The 21,572-nt window shown below is 45.7% G+C and overlaps 1 protein-coding gene across 1 annotated transcript in view; it reads right to left on the bottom strand.

Moving 5' to 3' along the window:
* QSER1 (glutamine and serine rich 1) overlaps window positions 1-1,096 on the bottom strand; it is an 86,387-nt gene extending 85,291 nt beyond the window's left edge. The window contains exon 1 of the mRNA XM_021925931.2: window positions 576-1,096. Coding sequence (XP_021781623.2) covers window positions 576-778 — 203 coding nt within the window. The 5' untranslated portion in view covers window positions 779-1,096. The remainder of the gene's footprint in view (window positions 1-575) is intronic.
* Between the last annotated feature and the right edge of the window lie 20,476 nt (window positions 1,097-21,572).

Genomic DNA, 21,572 nt, shown 5'->3' with positions numbered 1-21,572 from the left:
CTGGAGCCGCGTTCGCGCCCTGCCGGGCCCCCTCTTCTGCCCTGCGCCCCGGGGGTTCTCCCGTAGCCCAGCCCTCCTGGGTCCCCCAGTGTCTCCGGGACGCGGCTCAGCGACTCCTCCTCTCCCGCCTCCGCAACCCTCACACGCCGGGGTCCCCAAGACTGCACTGTCGGCCACCCAGGTTCCAATACAATGGATCGCCACTGCCCCAAACTCTCCGGCGCCCCCTTCGGACCCCCGGCGCCAATCTTGGGTCTCCCAGATCCCGAGTTCAGCCACGAGCCCAAACTTCACCATGTGAGAGCCCAGGACCCGAGAGGTGACGGAGCCCCACGACTCCCGCCCAGCTCTCCCTTCACCCGCCGTCCCCAGGCACGAATCCTGCACCGGGTGCCCCCACCCACCCGCGACCACCCCGTAGGAGTCATCAGCCGCCTCCCCCGAGCTGGGCTAGGGCGAGCGGAGGGCTCCCCGCCTGGCCCAGACCTCTGGGCGGCGCTGCAACCGAGCGAAGGCCCCAAACGCATCCCCGGCCTTTCCTGGTCTACCGCGACCCCGCCGCCCACCCTCCCTACCTGGCCTTGAGGCTGGGGCTGCTGCCGCTGCTACAGCTGCCGCTGCTGCAGCTGCTGCTGGCGGCGGCGGCGGCGGCTCGGGGTTCGTAGGCCCAGGCTGGGGCGGGGGGCTGCGCCGCGGCACTGGCGGGGGCGGGGGCGGCGGGGGGCGCGGGCGGCGGCGGCGGCTCGGTGAAGCCCGAGGTCGCGTAGTTCCTGTCCATCGTGGGGGTGGCGTAGGGAGGGCGGGCAGCAGCGGGGGATCCTCCAGGGCTCCGTGTGAGGGGGGCGGGCAGGGAGAGGGGGCGGGGGAGGAAGAGGAGGCGGCGGCGGCGGAGGGAGCTGCCTCCTCACATGGCCCCGGCGAGCAGGCGGGAGAAGGGCGCGCTGTCGAGTCTGGGGCGCAAAGACCGGGGCCGCTGCGGGCGGCGAGACCCCAGCTGGGCGTCAGGGAAGCGGAGGCACCCGCGGCCGGGACTCGCGGCGACGGCGGCGGCGGCGGCGGCGGCCGCTGCGCCCCATGTTGGTGGATTTCCCAGGATGCACCTCCCGCCCCCCTCCGCCCCGCGGCCTCGCCCCGCCTCCCCTCTGAGCCCCGCGCTTGCCGCTCGCGGGGCGGGCGGGCGGCCGCGAGGCCTCCGCCGCTGCCGGACGCTTCGCGAGGGACAGCTGAGGCCGAGGAGGCGCAGGCCCGGCCGACTTCAGGGACTCCGAGAGGCGCCCGCCGGCCGGAGCCCGCGAACCGCAGACTTCCCGCCCTTCGCAGCTCCGAAGGGAGGTGTCCGCACTCGCCGCGTCCCGCGTGGGAAGAGACCGCGCCTGGCTATCGCCCCGCGCGGGGGAGGGGAAGTGGAGCGGAACCCAGCGTAGGGCGCTGCGCAGGGGTAGCCGGGTCAATGCTTTGCTTGGAGCTCACTATTTGACTCTTCGGGTTATTTTGAGGGACTCCAGTACTCAGTTCTCTGCGATTTCTTTCTCTGCGCCCCAATCCAGAAACAGCTGAGCGGGCTCTTTTACAGTTCCGCTTACTCCCTCCCCAAAGCTTGCTGAGCTAGAGGAGCCTTTTCCTGCTGTTAGGGGAGATTTGTATTCAAAAAGATTCAAATTCAAACGTATTATTTTCCAATCCTCGCTGAAAGGGCCTTTCCCAAGGGTTCTTATTAACTGTCCCCACCCCCACCTTGAGGATTTTTCTCACTCTGGGTTTCAGAATCTTCTATCCCAAGATAGACAACCACCTCTTCATTGATTAATCCAACTGCCATCTGGATGACTTTAATTACAATAAATTTAAACTCACTATGCACTCTGATGTTGAGGGGTTTTTTTTTGAGATTTGGAACTTAAGCAGGACTCTCTCTCCAAACATTTCCTATCTGATTTCCAAGCTGTTTGGTGTGCGGTAATTTAATGACTATTTGCGGTTCTTCTGTTGCATAGCAGACTTGTATTTCTTGTAATAACACATGAGTAGTGAAACTAGGGAATCGTACAAATCATCGTTTGGCCCTTGAGCCATAAATTTAAAGGTTAAAATAACAGTAAAGTTTCGATTTAATGACCACCTCCTTTTAAAAATCAATATTGGTTTAACACCTATTATGTGCTTAGCACAGAAATCTATCCCTCAAGATAAGCCTAACGTAAAGGTTTAAGCAAATCAGACAGCCGTAGTGAAAGACCTAATAAACTTGATACATTATCTCTGATGACCATTGAAAAAGTTTAAACTTTTATAATATCTGGTATTGGATCTGCTATGCCTTGCGAGATTAATTTTGTTCTGGAAGATCCTGTTTTCCTCCTGGCGCCTACATCCTTTTGTTCCTATTCATTCCTTTTTGCAAGTCTTTCTGCACCTGTGATGCTTGGAGCCTGGTCCCCGGGTGGGTAAGCAAGGAAGTGAGTAGTCGTTATTTACAAATGAATTCAAACGTGTAGGCACAGCGACTTTGCCAATTTTATGTTAATTACAAAATGCATTTACCGAGGATATCTTTGAAAAGTGGTTTTTCTTGGAAAAGGAATTTGCCAACTAATCTGAGTTCCTGCAGAGAAGTACGGTAATTCTTCATTACATTTATTTTTCTTCCTGCAAACTGGAAATGTGGGATCTAAATTAAAAAGTTTTCACAACTAGCTATTATATTTATAAGTACTTTTGTGAGCGCTAAAGTTCTGTCTCTGTGAAAAGTATAGGAAATGGAGTGGCATGCTATAAATGTTTTATGGCACTTAGTTTGAGATACCCACAACTGGCACTCAGAGTGAGTTAGGCAGGCAATACCAAACAAGTGGCAATAAAACCTTTATAGTCCCTCACACCATTATGTAGTTTGTTTATGTCACATAAATCAGAGAAAGATATTAAGGAAAAATTCTAGTGAGTATTTTTAGTAATATTACTCTGTCACCATATGTTCCTTTGCCATTTAAATGAAATTTCCTTAGTTCACTCTAAATCAGTACAATTATATTTATTTTCAAATGTTACATGTCTACAAATAACATGATTACATTTTTTATTATACTATTTTTAATTGACAAATAATTGCATACATTTATGGGGTACAATGTGATGCTTTGATATATATATAAATAAATCTTTAAAAAATTTGTGCAGTTGATGATAGTATCTGAAGAATGTCTTTCCTACTGAAAATACACTTCCAGCTCTGTGAACGTTTCGGGATCTCTCAAATGATTCATAACCAAACTGCTTCAAGTCTGATCTAGGTAGTGTCAAACTCTAGAATGAGCATTGTTGGTCTCCCGTTTTTTGATTGTTTGTTTGTTTGTTTGTTTGTTTTTTGAGACAGTCTCGCTCTGTCGCTCAGGCTTGAGTGCAGTGGTGTGATCTCGGCTCACTGCAACCTCTGCCTCCCGGATTAAAGCGATTCTCCTGCCTCAGCCTCCAGCCTCCAGCCTCCAGCCGTGGTCTCGTTTTAAATAAAAATATTCATTTTATTCTTTGCCCGGATCCTACTCATCCTTCAAGATCCAAATAAAGTATTACATCTATCATGACATTATGCAAACTGCCTTAGGCAAAATCAATTACTTCCTTTTCATTTGTCCTCTGGTGCTTTATTCCAATTTCTATTACGTTTAACACTATCCTATTGCATTACAATTAGTTGGGTGTCTGCCTCTTTTCCTCATAAATTACTTACTCCCTCATAAAGGTCTTAGGTTCCATAAAGACAGGGGTTGTATTAAATTTACTCTCAAATTTGCAGCATTTAGTATTATGCTTGACACTATATTAGGCTCTAAATGCATATTTATTGAATGAATAAATATGCGTGCTACTTAAAAAATGCCCATTCAGAAGTTCCAATTAGTAATTTACGTATTCCTTTCCTTCCCCCCACCCAAAAAAAAAGACACTATTTCTATCTCAATTCTAAAATCGGGACAAGATTTGAAAATCAAAGGCAGTTTGGTTGTAAGATGAATTGGAGTAAATCCTACACTTAAGAAGGAATCTTCAGCACTTTGGAAGGCTGAGGTGGGAGGATTGCTTGAAGCCAGGAGCTCAAGACCAGCCTTGGACACCATAGCAAGACCCTGTCTCAAAAAAACAACGAAAAAAGCTCTTTCCTTCTTCCTCACCTCCATCTCCCACTTCCTTCTGACTTTATTGTTTAGAATTAGTCATGCCTTAGAATATGCCCATGAACAATCCCCCCATATTTTCCACCCTAACTCCCATCCCATTAGAAAATCAATACGTATTTCACAGGGCGTGGTGACTGATGCCTGTAATCCCAGCACTTTGGGAGGCTGAGGCAGGCGAATCATCTGAGGTCAGGAGTTTGAGACTAGCCTGGCCAACATGGTGAAACCCCATCTGTGCTAAAATACACAAAAATTTGCTGGGCGTGGTGGCGTGTGCCTGTATTCCCAGCTACTCAGGAGGCTGAGGCAGGAGAATCTCTTGAACCCAAGAGGCAGAGGTTAAAGTGAGCTGAGATAGGCCGGGCGCTGTGGCTCAAGCCTGTAATCCCAGCACTTTGGGAGGCCGAGACGAGCGGATCACGAGGTCAGGAGATCGAGACCATCCTGGCTAACACGGTGAAACCCCGTCTCTACTAAAAAAATACAAAAAACTAGCCGGGCGAGTTGGCGGGCATCTGTAGTCCGAGCTACTCGGGAGGCTGAGGCAGGAGAATGGCGTGAACCCGGGAGGCGGAGCTTGCAGTGAGCTGAGATCCGGCCACTGCACTCCAGCCTGGGCGACAGCGCGAGACTCCATCTCAAAAAAAATAAAAATAAAAATAAAAAAGTGAGCTGAGATAGCGCCAGTGCACTCCAGCCTGGGTGACAAGAGCAAAATTCTGTCTCAAAAAAAGAAAACAAAAAAAAGAAAAGAAAAAGAAAATAAGTATTTCAACTGGTAGAAAGACTGTAGTTCTATTGAGTACATAGTTCATTGCCTTCTTTTTGTAGTTGAGGAAACTGAGGCCTGGCATTGAGTGACTTGCTTTATAAGGTGATGGAGGGAATCAGTTGGGGCGAGACCCAGGAAACCCTGTCTTCACTGAGGTGGCCTTGTTCATTAGCTTGTTGGGAAATGCAGAATTTGGGGTTGCCTAACTGGAAATGTAGTCAGTTAAGTCCACACACTCCTATGTTACAAATAGACCTACCATCAAGAAGAAAGATCCAAGAAGGTCAAGTTTGCAGTTTCACTGAGAATACAAGGAATATGTGTGTGAGAAGTGATTTGAACAGGGAAAGAAGATATGGTTTAAAATTTTTCCCTTCTCTTCTGTCATTGAGGGAAACTGTAAGCCCTGTCTTTGCCAGAGCAGCCCTAGTTTCCATCTCTTAGGTCAACATCATAAATTAAATTAAAACATCAGAAATGAAGTAAAAATTAGCCAGGCATGGTGGTGCACCTGTAGTCCTAGCTACTCCAAAGGCTGAGGCGGGAGGATCACTTGAACCCAGAATTTTGAGGTTATCATAAGGAACGATCATGCCACTATGCTCCAGCCTGGGCAACAGAGCAAGACTCTGTCTCTAAAGAAAAATTCAAATAAAAAAAGTTAAAAAGAAACAAAGTCCCACTATAATTTCCTCTGTCTCTGAGGCTTGACCCTATCAGTCATCTTTGACTCTGCTGTTTATTGCCTGCCATACCCCTCTACGGAGACAGCAACGGAATCAGGAAAGCTGCTGTTTAATCCTGCTTCTCTGGAAGCTGCAGCCTCACTAGGGGGTGTCCCTGAAAGAGCTTCAAGAAACATACTTGATCATCAATTATGTGTGGAGAGGTAGTTTTCTGAGCTATGGATATGGAGGGACTTTGGGGCACTGATGAATGGTTTCGTTGATCAAGGGCCTGCAATAAGCAAGGTTGAATGATTAGAAACCAGGATATCTGGGAAAGGAGTACAATTTAAGTATAAACTGGAAAGACAGGACTGTGGCCTTATCATGAAGTCTTCCACTGAGAGGATATTTTATCTCCCTAAATAGATTACAGGAGATTTAAACCTATTCTGCAGATGAGAGTGATTCTCATAAGAATAACTGATACATATTGACCATGTATGTTTTAGGTCCTGTGCTAAGGGCTTGATGTGGAATTGTCACAATCCTCATAAGATCCTTAAGATGTGGGTATGGATTATTATTAATCCTGTCTTACGGGAAATTGAAGCTTAGTGAAATTAAGGAACTTTCCCAACATTGTACAAGCTAATATAAGACGGTGATGCAGGCAGGGCCTGGTGGCTCACGCGTGTAGTCCCAGCACTTGGGGAGGCCCAGGTGGGCGGATTGATTGAGCCTGTGAGTTCGAGATCAGCCAAGGTAACCTGGCGAAACCCTGTCTCTACAAAAAATACAAAAGTAGCTGGGTGTGCTGATGCATGCCTGTATATCAGCTACTTGGGAGGCTGCAGCAGAAGGATTACCTGAGCCTGGGAGGCAGAGGTTACAGTGAGCTGTGATCTTGCCATTGCACTCCTGCCCAGGCAAGAGTGAGACTGTCTTAAAAAAAAAAAAAAAAAAAGAAGACAATGATGCAAGTGGAGCTTCAAATCAGCTGTTTGACTTCAAACCAAATAAGCTTGGTTAAAGAGTTACCGCCAGATTTCTTCTCTAAAGAGTTACTACATTTTACTTTGTGATCAATAAGTATTTTGTGGATACTCGAATATTGTGTAAATTCCTGAGGCCGGTGCAGTGGTTTACGCCTGTAACCCCAGCACTTTGGGAGGCCAAGGCGGGTGGATCACCTGAGGTCAGCAGTTCGAGACCACCCTGGCCAACATAGTGAAACCCCATCTCTACTAAAAATACAAAAATTAGCTGGGCATGGTAGCAGGCACCTGTAATCCCAACTACTCAGGAGGCTGAAGCAGGAGAATTGCTTGAACCCGGGAGGCGGAGGTTGCAGTGAGCTGAGATCACGCCATTGCACTCTAGCCTGGGCAATAAGAGTGAGACTTCATCTAAAAAAAAAAACAAAAACAAAAACAAATTCCCAAGGCATCATTCTTTCACCTCTGCTTTTAGCATATGTATTAGTGAAACAAGAGTGTTCCCTAATCTCCCTGGCAGGATGTGTGACAGGGGTGTGGTTTGCCTATTTGGTTGCCACCACTGCTCAAACCCCTGAGGGGAGGCGGAGCACACGGACAGGCAGGCACAGGAGCACAAGGGGTGTGTGTTACCGTGTGCCCTTTTAGCCTTGCCGTCTGCAGACAGCTTGAGTGTTAGCCAGCTCAGCGGACCCTCTGCCTTTTTGCAAGAGCAGAGGGCCAGTGTGACAGCTTTCTGTATCCTGAGCTCTTGTCTAGCATCCCGTAAGAATCAGGTCACACACAGGCTTGAAGGATGAATGTGGGGTTTGTTTTTTTTTTGAGACAGAGTCTCGCTCTGCCGCCCAGGCTGGAGTGCAGTGGCCGGATCTCAGCTCACTGCAAGCTCCGCCTCCCGGGTTCACGCCATTCTCCTGCCTCAGCCTCCCAAGTAGCTGGGACTACAGGCGCTAGTTTTTTGTATTTTTTTTAGTAGAGACGGGGTTTCACCGTGTTAGCCAGGATGGTCTTGATCTCCTGACCTCGTGATCCGCCCGTCTCGACCTCCCAAAGTGCTGGGATTACAGGCTTGAGCCACCGCGCCCTGCCGAATGAGGGGTTTTATTGAGTAGCGGAGGTAGCTGTCAGTGGGATGGATGGGGAGCTGTAAGGGAGGATGGAGTGAGAAGATGATCCCCTAGAGTTTAGCCTTCCAGTGGCCAAACTCCTCTCTGACTGCCCTCAGCCGAACTCCTCTTGGTATTCAGACGTTCCTCCTCTTCTCCTTTTCCCTGCTGTGCCGTGCCACCGCTCATCTGCTTGTCTCCTTGTCTCCTCATCTGCTTGTCTGCTCGTCTGCTTCTGGAGCCTGAGGTTCCAGGTTTATATGGGTAAAAGATAGGGGGCATGGTGGGCCAAAAGGCAGTGTTTTGGGCATGAAAATAGGAATGCCTGTCACCATTTAAGGCCATGATCTCCAGGCTTGAAGTTGGGGCCTTTGCCAGGGAACCACCCTCTTCTACCCAGAATTTCCCAATCTCCCTGTCTCCTGTTCATATCATTAGTTTCCTATGACTGCTGCAACAAATGACCCCAAACTACATGACAATAGAAATTCATTATCTCACAGTTCCAAAGCCTAGAAGTCTGAAATCAAGGCATTGGCAGGGTCACGCTTCCTCTGGAGGCTCTGCTAGACACGTACAGAGGACCAACTGTAGTGATTTTTCTAAGTTCATCATTCCTTCTACAATCATTAGTTATCATTCTCCAAGAATGATTGTTCCTTATCCCTGTTAAAAAGAAAAGTCTCAGACAAATTAAATTTAATAGAGTTTAATTGAGCAAAAAATGACTTGGATTGGGCAGCCCCAGACCAGAATAGATTCAGAGAGGCTCCAGCACAGCTGTGTGGTGGTGGAAGATTGACAGACAGAAAAAGGAAGGTGATATACAGAAAATGGAAGTGAATATTGATATCATTTGGCTCTATGTCCTCACACAAATCCCATGTTGCATTGTAATTCCCAGTGTTGGGAGAGGGACCTGGTGGTAGGTGATTGGATCATGGGGGCGGGTTTCCCCCTTGTTGTTCTCGTGATTGTGAGTGAGTTTTCCCGAGATCTGGTTGTTTAAAAGTGTGTAGCACTTCGCCCTTTGCTCTCTCTCTCTCATGCTGCCATGTGAAGAATTGCTTGCTTCCCCTTTGCCTTCTCCCACGATTGTAAGTTTCCTAAGGCCTCTCCAGCTTTGCCTCCTTTACAGCCTGCAAGTCAATTAAACCTCTTTTCTTGATAAATTACCCAGTCTCAGGTAGTTCTTTATAGCAGTGTGAGAACAGACTAATACAAGTATACAAACAGCTGATTGGTTACAGCTCAGTGTTTGCCTTATTTGAACGTGGTTTGAACAGTTGGCCACCCTTGGTTGGCTAAAACTCAGTTACTGGCACAAGAATAAGTACAATCTATTTACACATCCCGTTAGGTTGTAGTTCACCATGTACGGAGAAACTTTTAGGCTGACGTTAAAATATGTAAGGCAGCAGCTTTAGGCTAAGCTTAATTTAACATTCCTTGTTTATTCATATCAATATGTACTCATGGATTTTTATTTTATTCAGCAGATTTGTAAAGGATTAACTCAGCAGGTGTGGGTTGTTCAAACCCTGTACATCGCAAAGAAAGGTTTGGCCCTTGCCTAGTTTCAAGGCTCTTAATAGAGAGTACTTTTGTTTAGTTAAGGCCTTGGGCCACACCAGATCATTCATGCTAACAATGCAATTTATAGTGGGCGCTTTGGGCCACATAATATCAGCTTGACCTCTGGAGGGACTGGAGAGTTCAGGTCAGCCATAGAAGCAATTACTATGACTATGCAAATGACCCCCAATAAAAACCCTGGACACCAAGGCTTAGGTGGGCTTCTGATTGAAAATACTTCACGTGTGTTGTCACATAGTATTAATGTCTGCACAGCTCCACTGAAAGGGGACACTGGAAGCCTGCATCTGGTCTCTCCTGGACTCTGCACTATGTGCCTTTTCCTATTGTTGATTTTAATTTGCATCCTTTTACCGTAATGTATCATAACCATGAGTATAACAATGTGTCTGAGTTCTTTGAGTTCTTGTAGCAAATCATTGAAATTGAAGGTGGTCTTAGGGGTTCCCAACCATAGGATTATAATCCATTACCACATTTGTTTATTTTGATGTTCAAATAGTCCCAGATTTGGACCATCATCCAAACATATAAGTACTTTAGTATACTTTCTCACAATAGGGAGTGTACTTTCTCACAGTAGGGAGCCAGGAGAACATTTTAAGCAGGAGGGTGATTTGATCAACACTATGGAAAACATTCTCTTGCCCTTCCTAATGTCCCACTGTAGTCTACATCTTCAGCCTGGTTGGAACTGGTATGCCAACAAGACAAGTATAGACCCTTCATAGATTTACACACACATACTACACACACACACACACACACAAAGAAAATTAAAAAAAAAAACATTTTATTACCTAGGACAGTCTCATTGTACACCTGTTGTTCCAGTTGTTTGAAAACACAGCTTGAGGCAAATATTTTTCAGAGGGTTTGTCTCCAGAGGACTGAGCCCCAAACTAAGGGTTGTAGAGCATATATTCTCAAGCCTCAGCTTCTCTTTGCTACAGCCTGGCCTAAGATACCAAAGCACACTCTGCCTTCTGCACAGCTGGTTATATCCTCCCCCTTTCCTTAGGTACTTCTCTGTTCCCTTTATTGCAAAGCCCCAGATATGGTGGTGATAAAGGAAGCTTGTTGGGAGAGATCTAGACTTCACTTAAGTATCATGCAAGTTAATTTTTTTTTTGAGACAGAGTCTTGCTCTGTTGCCCAGGCTGGTGCAGTGGCATGATCTCGGCTCACTGCAACCTCCACCTCCCAGGTTCAAGCAATTCTCATGCCTCAGCCTCCTGAGTAGCTGGGATTATAGGTATGCACTACCACACCTGGCTAATTTTTGTATTTTTAGTAAACACTAGATTTCACCATGTTGACCAGGCTGCATGTTAATTTTAGTATATGTATACTAACTGATATAGTTTGGCTATAGGTCCCCACCTAAATCTCATGTGGAATTTTATTCCCCATGTGTCAGGGGAGGGACTTAGTGGGAGGTGATTGAATCATGGGGGTGGATTTCCCCCATGCTGTTCTCATGATAGTGAGTGAGTTCTCATGAGATCTGATGGTTTAAAAGTGTGGCACTTCCCCACTTGCTCTCTCTCTCTCTCCTGCTGCCATGTGAGACGTGCCTTGCTTCCCATTCCCCTTCTGCCATGATTGTAACTTCCTGAGGCCTCCTAACCTCTCTTTTTTTTTTTTTAGATGGAGTCTCGCCCAGGCTGGAGTGCAGTGGTGCGATCTCGGCTCACCGCCACCTCTGCCTCCCGGGTTCAAGCGATTCTCCTGCCTCAGCCTCCTGAGTAGCTGGGATTACAGGTGTGTGCCACCACTCCCGGCTAATTTTTTATATTTTTATTAGAGACAGGGTTTCACCAGGGTCAGGCTGGTCTCAAACTCCCGACCTCATGATCTGCCCACCTCGGCCTCCGAAAGTGCTGGGATTACATGCATGAGCCACCACACCCAGTCACTTCTTTTCTTTATAAATTACTCAATCTCAGGTAGTTCTTTATAGCTTTGTGAAAACAGACTAATACACTAGCTAAACATATCATTGCTTGATATCAGGTTAAATTTTGTCACAGGGATTTTTCTGTTTCTTAAGATCCAAAAAGGTAGACTCAAGCTTTTGTGGAAGTCCAAAACCCTCTCCCAAATATCTACAAATTCTGGAGGGGCTTACAGTCTCTTGTCCAATACGTCTTCAACTTTCTGCTTCCATGAGTGCTTTCTCTGTTCAGTGGAAAAATTGAAATTCAGCCTCTTCATAGTCCTCCCTCCACCAAAATACACGCACACAGAACATTTATGAAAGTAACAAAGTGAACACTGGACTATTCATTACACCTGTTTAGTGTCATTGCACCATCAGTCTATTTATGTATACTCATTTTGCTCCCGCTCATGGAATATGGCTGCTTGCTCACAACTTTAAAAACTCAGAGGAACATTGCTCATGGCATGTTGTAACAGACCCCTTGAATGCCCACATCACATCCCCTGGCTCAATTCTGAGACAGTTCTAAACCTACTTCACACTCTCAGCATCTTTCCTCAAGATCCTGCCATGTGTCTTTCTATATTCTGCTTTTTCTTTTCTTTTTCTTTTTTCCTTTCTCCATTTTTTTTTATTTTTTTTTAGACAGTGTATCACCTGTTGCCCAGGCTGGAGTGCAGCAGCTCAATCAAAGCTCACTGCAGCCTTACCCTCCTGGGCTTGAAGGATCCTCCTACCTCAGACTCCTGAGTAGCTGTGACTCCAGGCACACGCCACCATGCCTGGCTATTTTTTTTTTTTCTGTAGAAACAGGGATCTCCCTATCTTGCCCAGGCTGCTCTCTAACTCCTGCGCTCAAGTGATCCTCCTGCCTTTGCTTCCTAAAGTTCTGGGATTACAAGCATGAGCCATGGTGTCCAGCCTTTTTTTTTTTTTTTTTTTTTAAGAGACAAGGTCACACTCTGCTGTCCAGGTTGGAGTGCAGTGATCATAGCTCACTGCAGCCTTGAACTCCTGGGCTCAAGTGATCCTCCTATCTCAGCATGTGGAGTAGATGGGACTACAGGTGTGCATCACCACACTTGGCTAATTTATTTTAATATTATTATTTTTGGTAGAGACAGGGTCTCGTTTATTTGCCCAGGCTGGTCTGGAACTCCTGGCCTTAAGCAATTTGCCATCCTCAGCCTCCCAAAGGCCTGAGCCACTGTACCTGGCCTTTATTTATTTATTTATTTTATTATTATTATTATTGAGACGGAGTCTCGCTCTGTCACCAGGCTGGAGTGCAGTGGCGCAATCTTAGCTCACTGCAACCTCTGCCTCCCAGATTCAAGCGATTCCTCTGCCTCAGCCTCCTTAGTAGCTGGGACTACAGGTGCACGCCACTACGCCCAGCTAATTTTTTGTATTTTAGTAGAGATGGGGTTTCACCATGTTGGCCAGGATGGTCTCAATCTCCTGACCTCGTGATCTGCCCACCTTGGCCTCCCAAAGTGCTGGGATTACAGGCATGAACCACCTGGCCCATTTTTTAATTTTTTTAAGAAACAGTGGTCTGGGCACAGTGGCTCACCCCTGTAATCCCAGCATTTTGGGAGGCCAAGGTGGGCAGATCACATGAGGTCAGAAGTTTGAGACCAGCCTGGCCAACATGGTGAAACTCCATGTCTACTAAAAATACAAAAATTAGCCAGGTGTCATGGCATACGCCTGTAATCCCAGCTACTTGGGAGGCTGAGGTAGGAGAATCACTTGAACCCAGGAGGCAGAGGTTGCAGTGAGCAGAGACTGCACACCACTGCACTCCAGGCTGGGCAACAGAGCGAGACTCTGCCTCAAAAAAATAAAACAATAAAAAAAAAATAAACAGAAATAAGGAAGGAAGGAAGGAAAAAAAGAAGGAAAGAAAGAGGAAGAAAGGAAGAAAAAGGAAGGGTGGGTGTCGGCCGGGTGCAGTGGCTCATGCCTGTAATCCCAGCACTTTGGGAAGCCGAGGTGGGTGGATCACCTGAGGTTGGGAGTTTGAGACCAGCCTGGCCAACGTGGTAAAACCCCATCTCTACAAAAACCACAAAAATTAGCCGGGCATGGTGGCGCATGCCTGTGAGTCCCAACTACTTGGGAGGCTGAGGTAGGAGAATCACTTGAACCCAGGAGGTGGAGGTTGCAGTGAGCCAAGACTGTGCCATAGCACCCCAGCCTGGGCGAGAGAGTGAGAAAGAAAGAAAGAAAGAGAGAGAGAGAGAGAGAGAGAGGAGGGAAGGATGGGAGGGAAGGGAGGGAAGGAATGAAGGAAGGAAAAGAAAAAGAGGGAAAGAAAAGAAACAGTGTCTTGCTTTGTCACCAGGCTGGAGTGCAGTGGCACAATCACAGCTCACTGCAACCTCAGTCCTCCCACCTCAGTTTCCAGAGTAGGTGCATGCCACCCCGCACCAGGTTAATTAATTATTTGGTAAAGATGGCTCCCATTTTTTTCCCCAGGCTGGTCTCAAACTTTCTGGCCTCAAGAGAGCCTCTAATGTGCTGGGATTACAGGTGTGAGCCAGGGCACCCAGCCTGCTGCTTTGTTTTTTTTTTTTTTTTTTTAACACCACTGAGCTCTCCTTTAACACCACTGAGTGCATCTTCTTCCCAACACACCCCACAAAGCAAAATAAATCCTCAATTAATAGAGGAAGTCAATGGGTAACTGCGGCAATCTCCCAGCTTCCAGGTGGGCTGTTCTAGGAGGCATTCTGCACCCTTCTCTAGGAGGCAACCTACACCTCTAGGAGGCTCATAGAAGTGAGCGCTTGTTGCCTACAGCAGCCACTTTAATAATATACCCCTGGCTTGTCCATTTTCACTGTCTCTCTCCCTGTTCTGTCATCCTTGCTTCCTTCCAAATAAGCTACCTGCACCTAAATCCTTGTCTTGGGATCTGCTTTTGGGGAAACATTGCTTGTATTACTGTTTGATATATAATTTTAGTTTTTGTATTTTAACTTTTTATGGATGTCCTTTCGTAAGGGGCTTGCCCTCAAGTCTAATTACTTATTGGGTCTTCTTCTGTCAGCTGTGAGTTGAATAAAGAGACAAGGCAAAGTAATGTTGCTAAAAGTGCTCAAAGCTTCATCCTAAAAGAATATTCAAGAGGTCAGAACTAGGACAATATTAAAGAAGCTATCAACATAGAGGGTGAAATAAGTGAACTTGGTCTTTTTTGTTCTTTCCTTTTTTGAGACAGGGTCTCACTCTGTCACCCAGTCTGGAGTGCAGTGGTGCCCTCACACTTCACTACAGCCTCAACCTCCTGGGCCCACGCAATCTTCCCACGTCAGCCTCCCAAGTAGCTGGGACACAAGCATGTGCCACCACGCCCAGCGAATTGTTTTATTTTTGTAGAGACAGAGCCTCCCTATGTTACCCATGCTGGTCTCAAACTCCCAGGCTCAAGTGATGCGCCTAACTTGGCCTCCCAAGGTGCTAGGATTACAGGTGTGAGTCACTGCACCAGGACCATCTTTTTTTTTTTAAACATTGCAATCCTTCTAAACAAAAACTTACATGCTACTTCAGTATACAAAAGTGGTGGCGGGCGCCTGTAGTCCCAGCTTCTAGGGAGGCTAAAGCAGGAGAATGGCGTGAACCCAGGAGGCGGTGGAGCTTGCAGTGAATGGAGATCACGCCACTGCACTCCAGCCTGGGCGACAGAGCGAGACTCTGTCTCAAAACAAAAAAAAAGTGGAATCCTGAGGCGTATGCGTCCTCTCTCTTGCTCCTCAACCACAGCTCCCAAGGCACCTGATAGAACTCTGAAGCCCCTAGGCAAACAGTTTGAAAACTATTGTGCTAGACAAGCAGCTACAGCCTAGCGGGAGAGCAAAGGAGGACACAGATGTGAGAGTTGGTAGGCCGGGCGTGGTGGCCAGGTGTGGTGGCTCACGCTGTAATCCCAGCACTTTGGGAAGCTGAGGCAGGCGGATCACCTGAGGTCAGGAGTTTGAGACCAGCCTGACCAACATGGAGAAACCACAACTCTACTAAAAATACAAAAACTTAGCTGGGCATGGTGGTGGCACATGCCTGCCGTCCCAGCTACTCGGGAGGCTGAGGCAGGAGAATCTCTTGAACCCAGGAGGCAGAGGCTGCAGTGAGCCGAGATCGGGCCATTGCACTCCAGCCTGGGCAACAGAGCGAGATTCTGTCTAAAAAAAAAAGAAAAAAAAAAAAGAAAATAAGGTTGCAACACCCACATTTGTGTCGTTTGCCTTACATTTTTGAGAAGCTTAGAATCATAATTGGGGACCAGGCTTGGTGGCTAACTCCTGTAATCCCAGCACTTTGGGAGGCTGAGGCCGGCAGATTGCTTGAGTCCAGGAGTTTGAGAACAGGGTGTGTGACATGGCAAAACCCCATCTCTACAAAAATACCCCCAAATAAATATAAAAGTTAGCCGAACATGGTGGCACTTGCCCATAGCCCAGCTACTTGGGAGGCTGAGGCGGGAGGATCACATGAGCCCAAGAGGCAGAGGTTGCAGTGAGCTGAGATCACACCACTGCACTCCAGCCTGGGCAACAAAATAAGACCCTGTCTCCAAAAAACAAAAAAACAAAAAAAATAACCATAATTGGTCCATTTACAGTTAGTGCTAGATAGTGCTAATGTTACATATAAGTCCCTTTGCCTCAAGCCCTACACCAGACATCCTCTTGACCTGAGCATCTTCACCTTCTGTGCCATCTTATTTAGAGTGACAACACTCTGCCACGTTTTCAGACCCTTATCTATCAGAGTCAATAAAGTTCTGTGGTTCTTCTCCGGCTATCACATTTAAGTTCCTCAACAAATGAATAAACAAACAAGCAAAACCTGAGGCCAAGAGAAATTCTAGTTGAAGAATTTAACCTAATGGGAAAAATTAAGTTAGAGGGGCTGAGATTATGAAAGTTCCCGTGAATGTCCTCATAAAATAAATAAAAACTAAAGATATGCTCTTTGGATAGACAGAATAGCATAGTGGATAAGGGCAAAGACTCGGGAGCCAGGCTGCCTTGATTCAAATATTGCTTCTGCTAACTACAAACTGTGTGATCCTGGTAAAGCTACTTAACCTTTCTATGCCTCAGTTTCCTCCTTTGTAAAAGTGGGTAAAAATATCTGCCTCAGAGGGATGTTGAAAGAATTAAATAACTTAAAATATGCTTAGAGCAGTGTGTGGCACATAGTTTCTTACGTTTTTTCTTTTTAACTATTTATTTTGATATAAAGAAGGTTAAAGAATAGTACAAAGAACTCCCTGTATCCGTTATTAACATTCCCTAAATATCAACATTTATATTAGCTATCAATCGCTCTCTGTCTTACCATTCTATTCAACATTGTACTGGAGATCTAGCCAGAGCAATAAGGGGAGAAAAATAAATAAAGTATATATAGGACAAAAATTAAACAGTAAAACCCTTTTTATTTGTGAATGTCATAAAAATCTGAAGGAATCTACATTTGAAAGGTAGAACTGATTGTCTTCGTTCATTTTTGTGCTGCTATAACAGAATATCTAAGGCTGAGTAATTTAAAATAAACAGAAATTTATTTGGGTCATGGTTCTGGAGACTGGGAAGTCCAAGATTGAGGGGCTGGCATCTTGTAAAGGCCTTCTTGCTGCATCATCTCAGGGCAGAAGGCAAAAAGACAACAGAGAGAGAGAAAGGAGAGAGAGAGAGAGAGAGAGAGAGAGAGAAGGGGTTCAAACTTGAATCTGCCCTTTTTTTTTTTTTTTGAGATGGAGTCTCGCTCTCTCGCCCAGGCTGGAGTGCAGTGGCCAGATCTCAGCTCACTGCAAGCTCCGCCTCCCGGGTTTATGCCATTCTCCTGCCTCAGCCTCCGGAGTAGCTGGGACTACAGGCGCCCGCCACTACGGCTGGCTAGTTTTTTGTATTTTTTTTTTAGTAGAGACGGGGTTTCACCGTGTTAGCCAGGATGGTCTCGATCTCCTGACCTCGTGATCCGCCCATCTCGGTCTCCCAAAGTGCTGGGATCACAGGCTTGAGCCACCGCGCCCAGCCTGAATCTGCCCTTTTATAACAAACCCATTCCTGAAATAATGAAGTTGCTCCTGTGATGATGGCCTTAATCCATTCATAGAGTTGGAGCTTCATGGCCTAATCACCTCTCATTAGGCTCCACTTCTCAATAATGTTACATTGAGGATTAAGTTTCCAACATATGCTTTTTGGAGAATACATTAAAAACATAGTATTCTATCCTTGTTCCCCCAAATTCACATCCTTCTCACATGAAAAATATATTCATTTCATCCTAATAACACCACGTCTTAAATCATTCCTGCACCAATTCAAAAGTCCAAAGTGCAGTGTCTCATCTACATTAGATATGGGAGAGACTCATGGCACAATTCATTCTGAGGCAAACTTCTTTCAGCCTTGAGCCTGTGAAATCAAACAAGTTCCACTATGCGATGTCCTAATGGGGACTCTGGTGCCTCCAGGATACTCTCTGCTGTGGCTCTGACCCTACACCACATTTCTGCCTGGGCCCCCAGGCTGTCCGAGATATTCCTTGAAATCTAGGTGAAGGCCCATAGCTTGCACCCTCTTGGCATCTGCAGAGTTGGCACCATGTGAATACTGCCAAGATTTAGAGCTTGCGCCCTCTGGAGCAGCAGCACATGCTGCACCTGGCCACACTTGAGCCAGGGCTGGGGTGGCCAAGGAGTGCTGTGCAGGGAGCAGAGACTTGAGGGAATGCAGGTAGTAAATGCTGATCATCTGCTGGTGCTTCTCTGGAAAGCTCACCCTCAATACCCTGCTCTCGCTTGTGATGGGAGGGGCAGCCTCATCCTCTCATTGTCTTGATTGATAGCACCTGACTCCTTTCCAGCCCTACTAATCTCTTTAGTAAACAGTTGCTTTGCCACACCTTTGGTTTGCTCTCCTAAATATGGCTTTTCACTCTTTACATGGCCAGAATGGACATTTTCCAAGTCTTTCTATTCTGCTTCCCTTTTAAGTGATAATCACCATCTTTAAATCATGTGTGTCCTCTCTAAATTTACCACATATAGTTAAGAGAAGCCACACAGCTTCATGATGCTTTACTTCTTAGATTTTACTTCAGCCAGATATCCTAGTTCATGGTTCTTAAGTTCTGTCTTCCATAAAGCCCTTGGGCACGGACACAATTCAGCTAACTTCTTTGCCACTTTATAATAAGGATGACCCTTTTTTCAGTTTCCAGTACCTTGTTCCTCATTTTCATCTGAGACTCATCAGAATAGTCTTCACGGTCCACATTTCCACCAACATTCTGGTCACGACCCTTTAAGTAATCTCTAAGCAATTTCAGACTTTCCTAACAGCTATTTTCTTCTTCTGAGCCTTAATGCTCTGTACAGTTTTTTTTTTTTTTTCCTAGGCTTCTCCTCCAAAATCTTCAGCCTCTACCCATTACCCACTTTCAAAGTCACTTCCACATTTTCAGGTATTTGTTATAACAATACCCCACTTCTCCGGTACCAATTTTCTATTTTTGTTCTTTTGTGCTACTGTAACAAGAGGCCCAAGAACAGAAGTTTATTTGGCTCATGGTTCTGGTGGCTGGTAAGTCCAAGACTGAGAGGCTGGCAAGGGACTTCTTGCTGTGTGATCTCATGGCAGAAGGGAAGAGGGCAAGAAAGAGAAAAGGGCACTGAACTCACCCTTTTACAATGAACCCACTTTTACAATAATGAACTCACTTCCATGATAACATCACTAATCTATGTATGAGGGTGGAGCCCTCGTGGCCTAATTGCCTGTCATTAGGCCTTAGCTGCCAACACTGCTGCATCGGGGATTAAGTTTTCAATACATGCTTTTGGGGGAATACATGCAAACCATAGCATTAAAAGTTGAATTTAGCAAGATCGTAGGATACAAGGTCAATAACCAAATATTAATTGTATTTTTATATACTAACAATAAGCAATTGGAAAACAATTTTTTTTAATCGAGATATAATTCTTGTACCATAAAACTCACCATTTAAAATTATACAATACAGTGGGTTTTTTTTTTTTTTTTTTTTTTTTTTGAGACGGAGTCTCCTTCTATTGCCCAGGCTGGAGTGCAGTGGCACAATCTAGGCTCACTGCAACCTCCGCCTCCTGGGTTCAAGCAATTCTCCTGCCTCAGCCTCCCGAGTAGCTGGGACTACAGGCACGCCCCATCACGCCAGGCTAGTTTTTTCGTATTTTTAGTAGAGACGGGGTTTCACCATGTTGGCCAGGCTGGTCTCGAACTCCTGACCTCGGCCTCCCAAAGTTTTGGGATTACAGGCATGAGCTATCGTACCCATCCAGTGGTTTTTAATATGTACATAAAATTGTGTAACCATCACCAGTATCTAATTCTAGAGCATTTACATCATCCTAAAAAGAAATCTCTTATCTATTGGCACTTGTTCGTCATTTACCCCTCCCCACAGTTCCTGTCAATGACTAATCTACTTTCTGTTTTTATGGATTTGCTTATTCTGACATTTCATAAAAATGGAATCACCCAATATATGTGGGCTTTTGTGTCTGGCTTCTTTCACTTACTGAAATGCTTTCAAGGTTCACCAATGTTGTGGCATGTGTCAGCACTTCATTCCTTTTTATAACTGAATAACATCCCCTTGTATGTATATACTACTTTTTGTTTATTCACTCATAGGTTGATGAACATTTGGGTGTTTCCACTTTTTGGTTATTATGCATAATGCTGCTATAAACATTTGTGTGCAAGTTTTTATGTGAACATATGTTTTCAGTTCTCTTGGAAACATAATTGGAATTCTCTTGGAAAGAAAGTTGGAAAATTAAATTTTAAAGATGTCATCTGGAACAGTATAAAAAGACATTAAGTACTTAAGGATGAATTTAACAAAATATACGTAACACCTATATACTGAAACCTATAAACATTGCTGAGATAAATTTAAAAGATTTTAATACATGAGAAAACATACTATGGGCTGGGCACAGTGGCTCACACCTGTAATCCCAGGATTTTGGGAGGCTGAGGCAGGCAGATCATTTGAGGTCAGGAGTTCGAGACCAGCCTGGCCAACATGGTGAAACCCTGTCTCTACAAAAAGTACAAAAATTATCTGGGCATGGTGGCATGCACTTATAATTCCAGCTGCTCAGGAGGCTGAGGTAGGAGAATCACTTGAACCTGGGAAGCAGAGGTCGCAGTGAGCTGAGATCGCACCACTGCACTCAGCTTGGGCGACAGAGCAAGACTTTGTCTAAAAAAAAAAGAAAATACTATGGATTGTTTAATTTAACACATGTAAGATTTTCTATAAATTAAATGCAATTCTAGTCAAATTTTCAGCAGTCTTTTGATTTAGAAATTGACTGGCTAATTCCAAAATGTATGCAAATGTTAAATGTATTAAATAGCCAAAAAATTTTTGGGAAAGAATGAAGTTTCAGAACTTAGACTACTTCTTTTGAAGACTTATGACAAGGCTACAGTCATCAAGATAATGTGATACTGATATAAGGATAAACAATGATGAGTGAAACAGAACCCCATACGTGTGATCAATTGATTTTCAGCAAAGGGACCACGATAATTCAGTGGAGAAAGGACAGCCTTCTAAAGATGTGTTTCTTTTTTTTTTTTTTTTTTGAGACGGAGTCTTGCTCTGTCGCCCGGGCTGGAGTGCAGTGGCCGGATCTCAGCTCGCTGCAAGCTCTGCCTCCCGGGTTCAGTCCATTCTCCTGCCTCAGCCTCCCGAGTAGCTGGGACTACAGGCGCCTGCCACCTCGCCCGGCTAGTTTTTTGTATTTTTTAGTAGAGGTGGGGTTTCACCGTGTTAGCCAGGATGGTCTCGATCTCCTGACCTCGTGATCCGCCCGTCTTGGCCTCCCGAAGTGCTGGGATTACAGGCTTGAGCCACTGCGCCTGGCCTAAAGATGTGTTTCTAAAAGAACTACATAGTTGCAAGGAAGAAAATACACTTCAGTACCTACCTGATAAACATAAAAATTAGACTTACATGTAAAAGCTGAAGTTATAAAGTGACTAGAAGAAAACATTAAAAAAAAATCTTCTGGCTGGGTGCGGTGTCCCAATATCTGTAATCCCAGCACTTTGGGAGGCTGAAGCTGGCAGATTGCCTGGGCTCAGGAGTTCATGAACAGCCTGGGCAACACAGTGAAACCCTGTCTCTACTAAAATACAAAAAAAAAAATAGCCGGGAGTGGCGGCGTGTGCCTGTAGTCCCAGCTACTCGGGAGGCTAAGGCAGGAGAATTGCTTGAACCCGGGAGGCGG

This window comes from Papio anubis, chromosome 12 (genome assembly GCF_008728515.1).
Source record: "Papio anubis isolate 15944 chromosome 12, Panubis1.0, whole genome shotgun sequence".
Taxonomy (NCBI): domain Eukaryota; kingdom Metazoa; phylum Chordata; class Mammalia; order Primates; family Cercopithecidae; genus Papio; species Papio anubis.
Note: the sequence above shows the minus strand (reverse complement) of the source record. Positions and strands in the feature narration are given on the sequence as shown.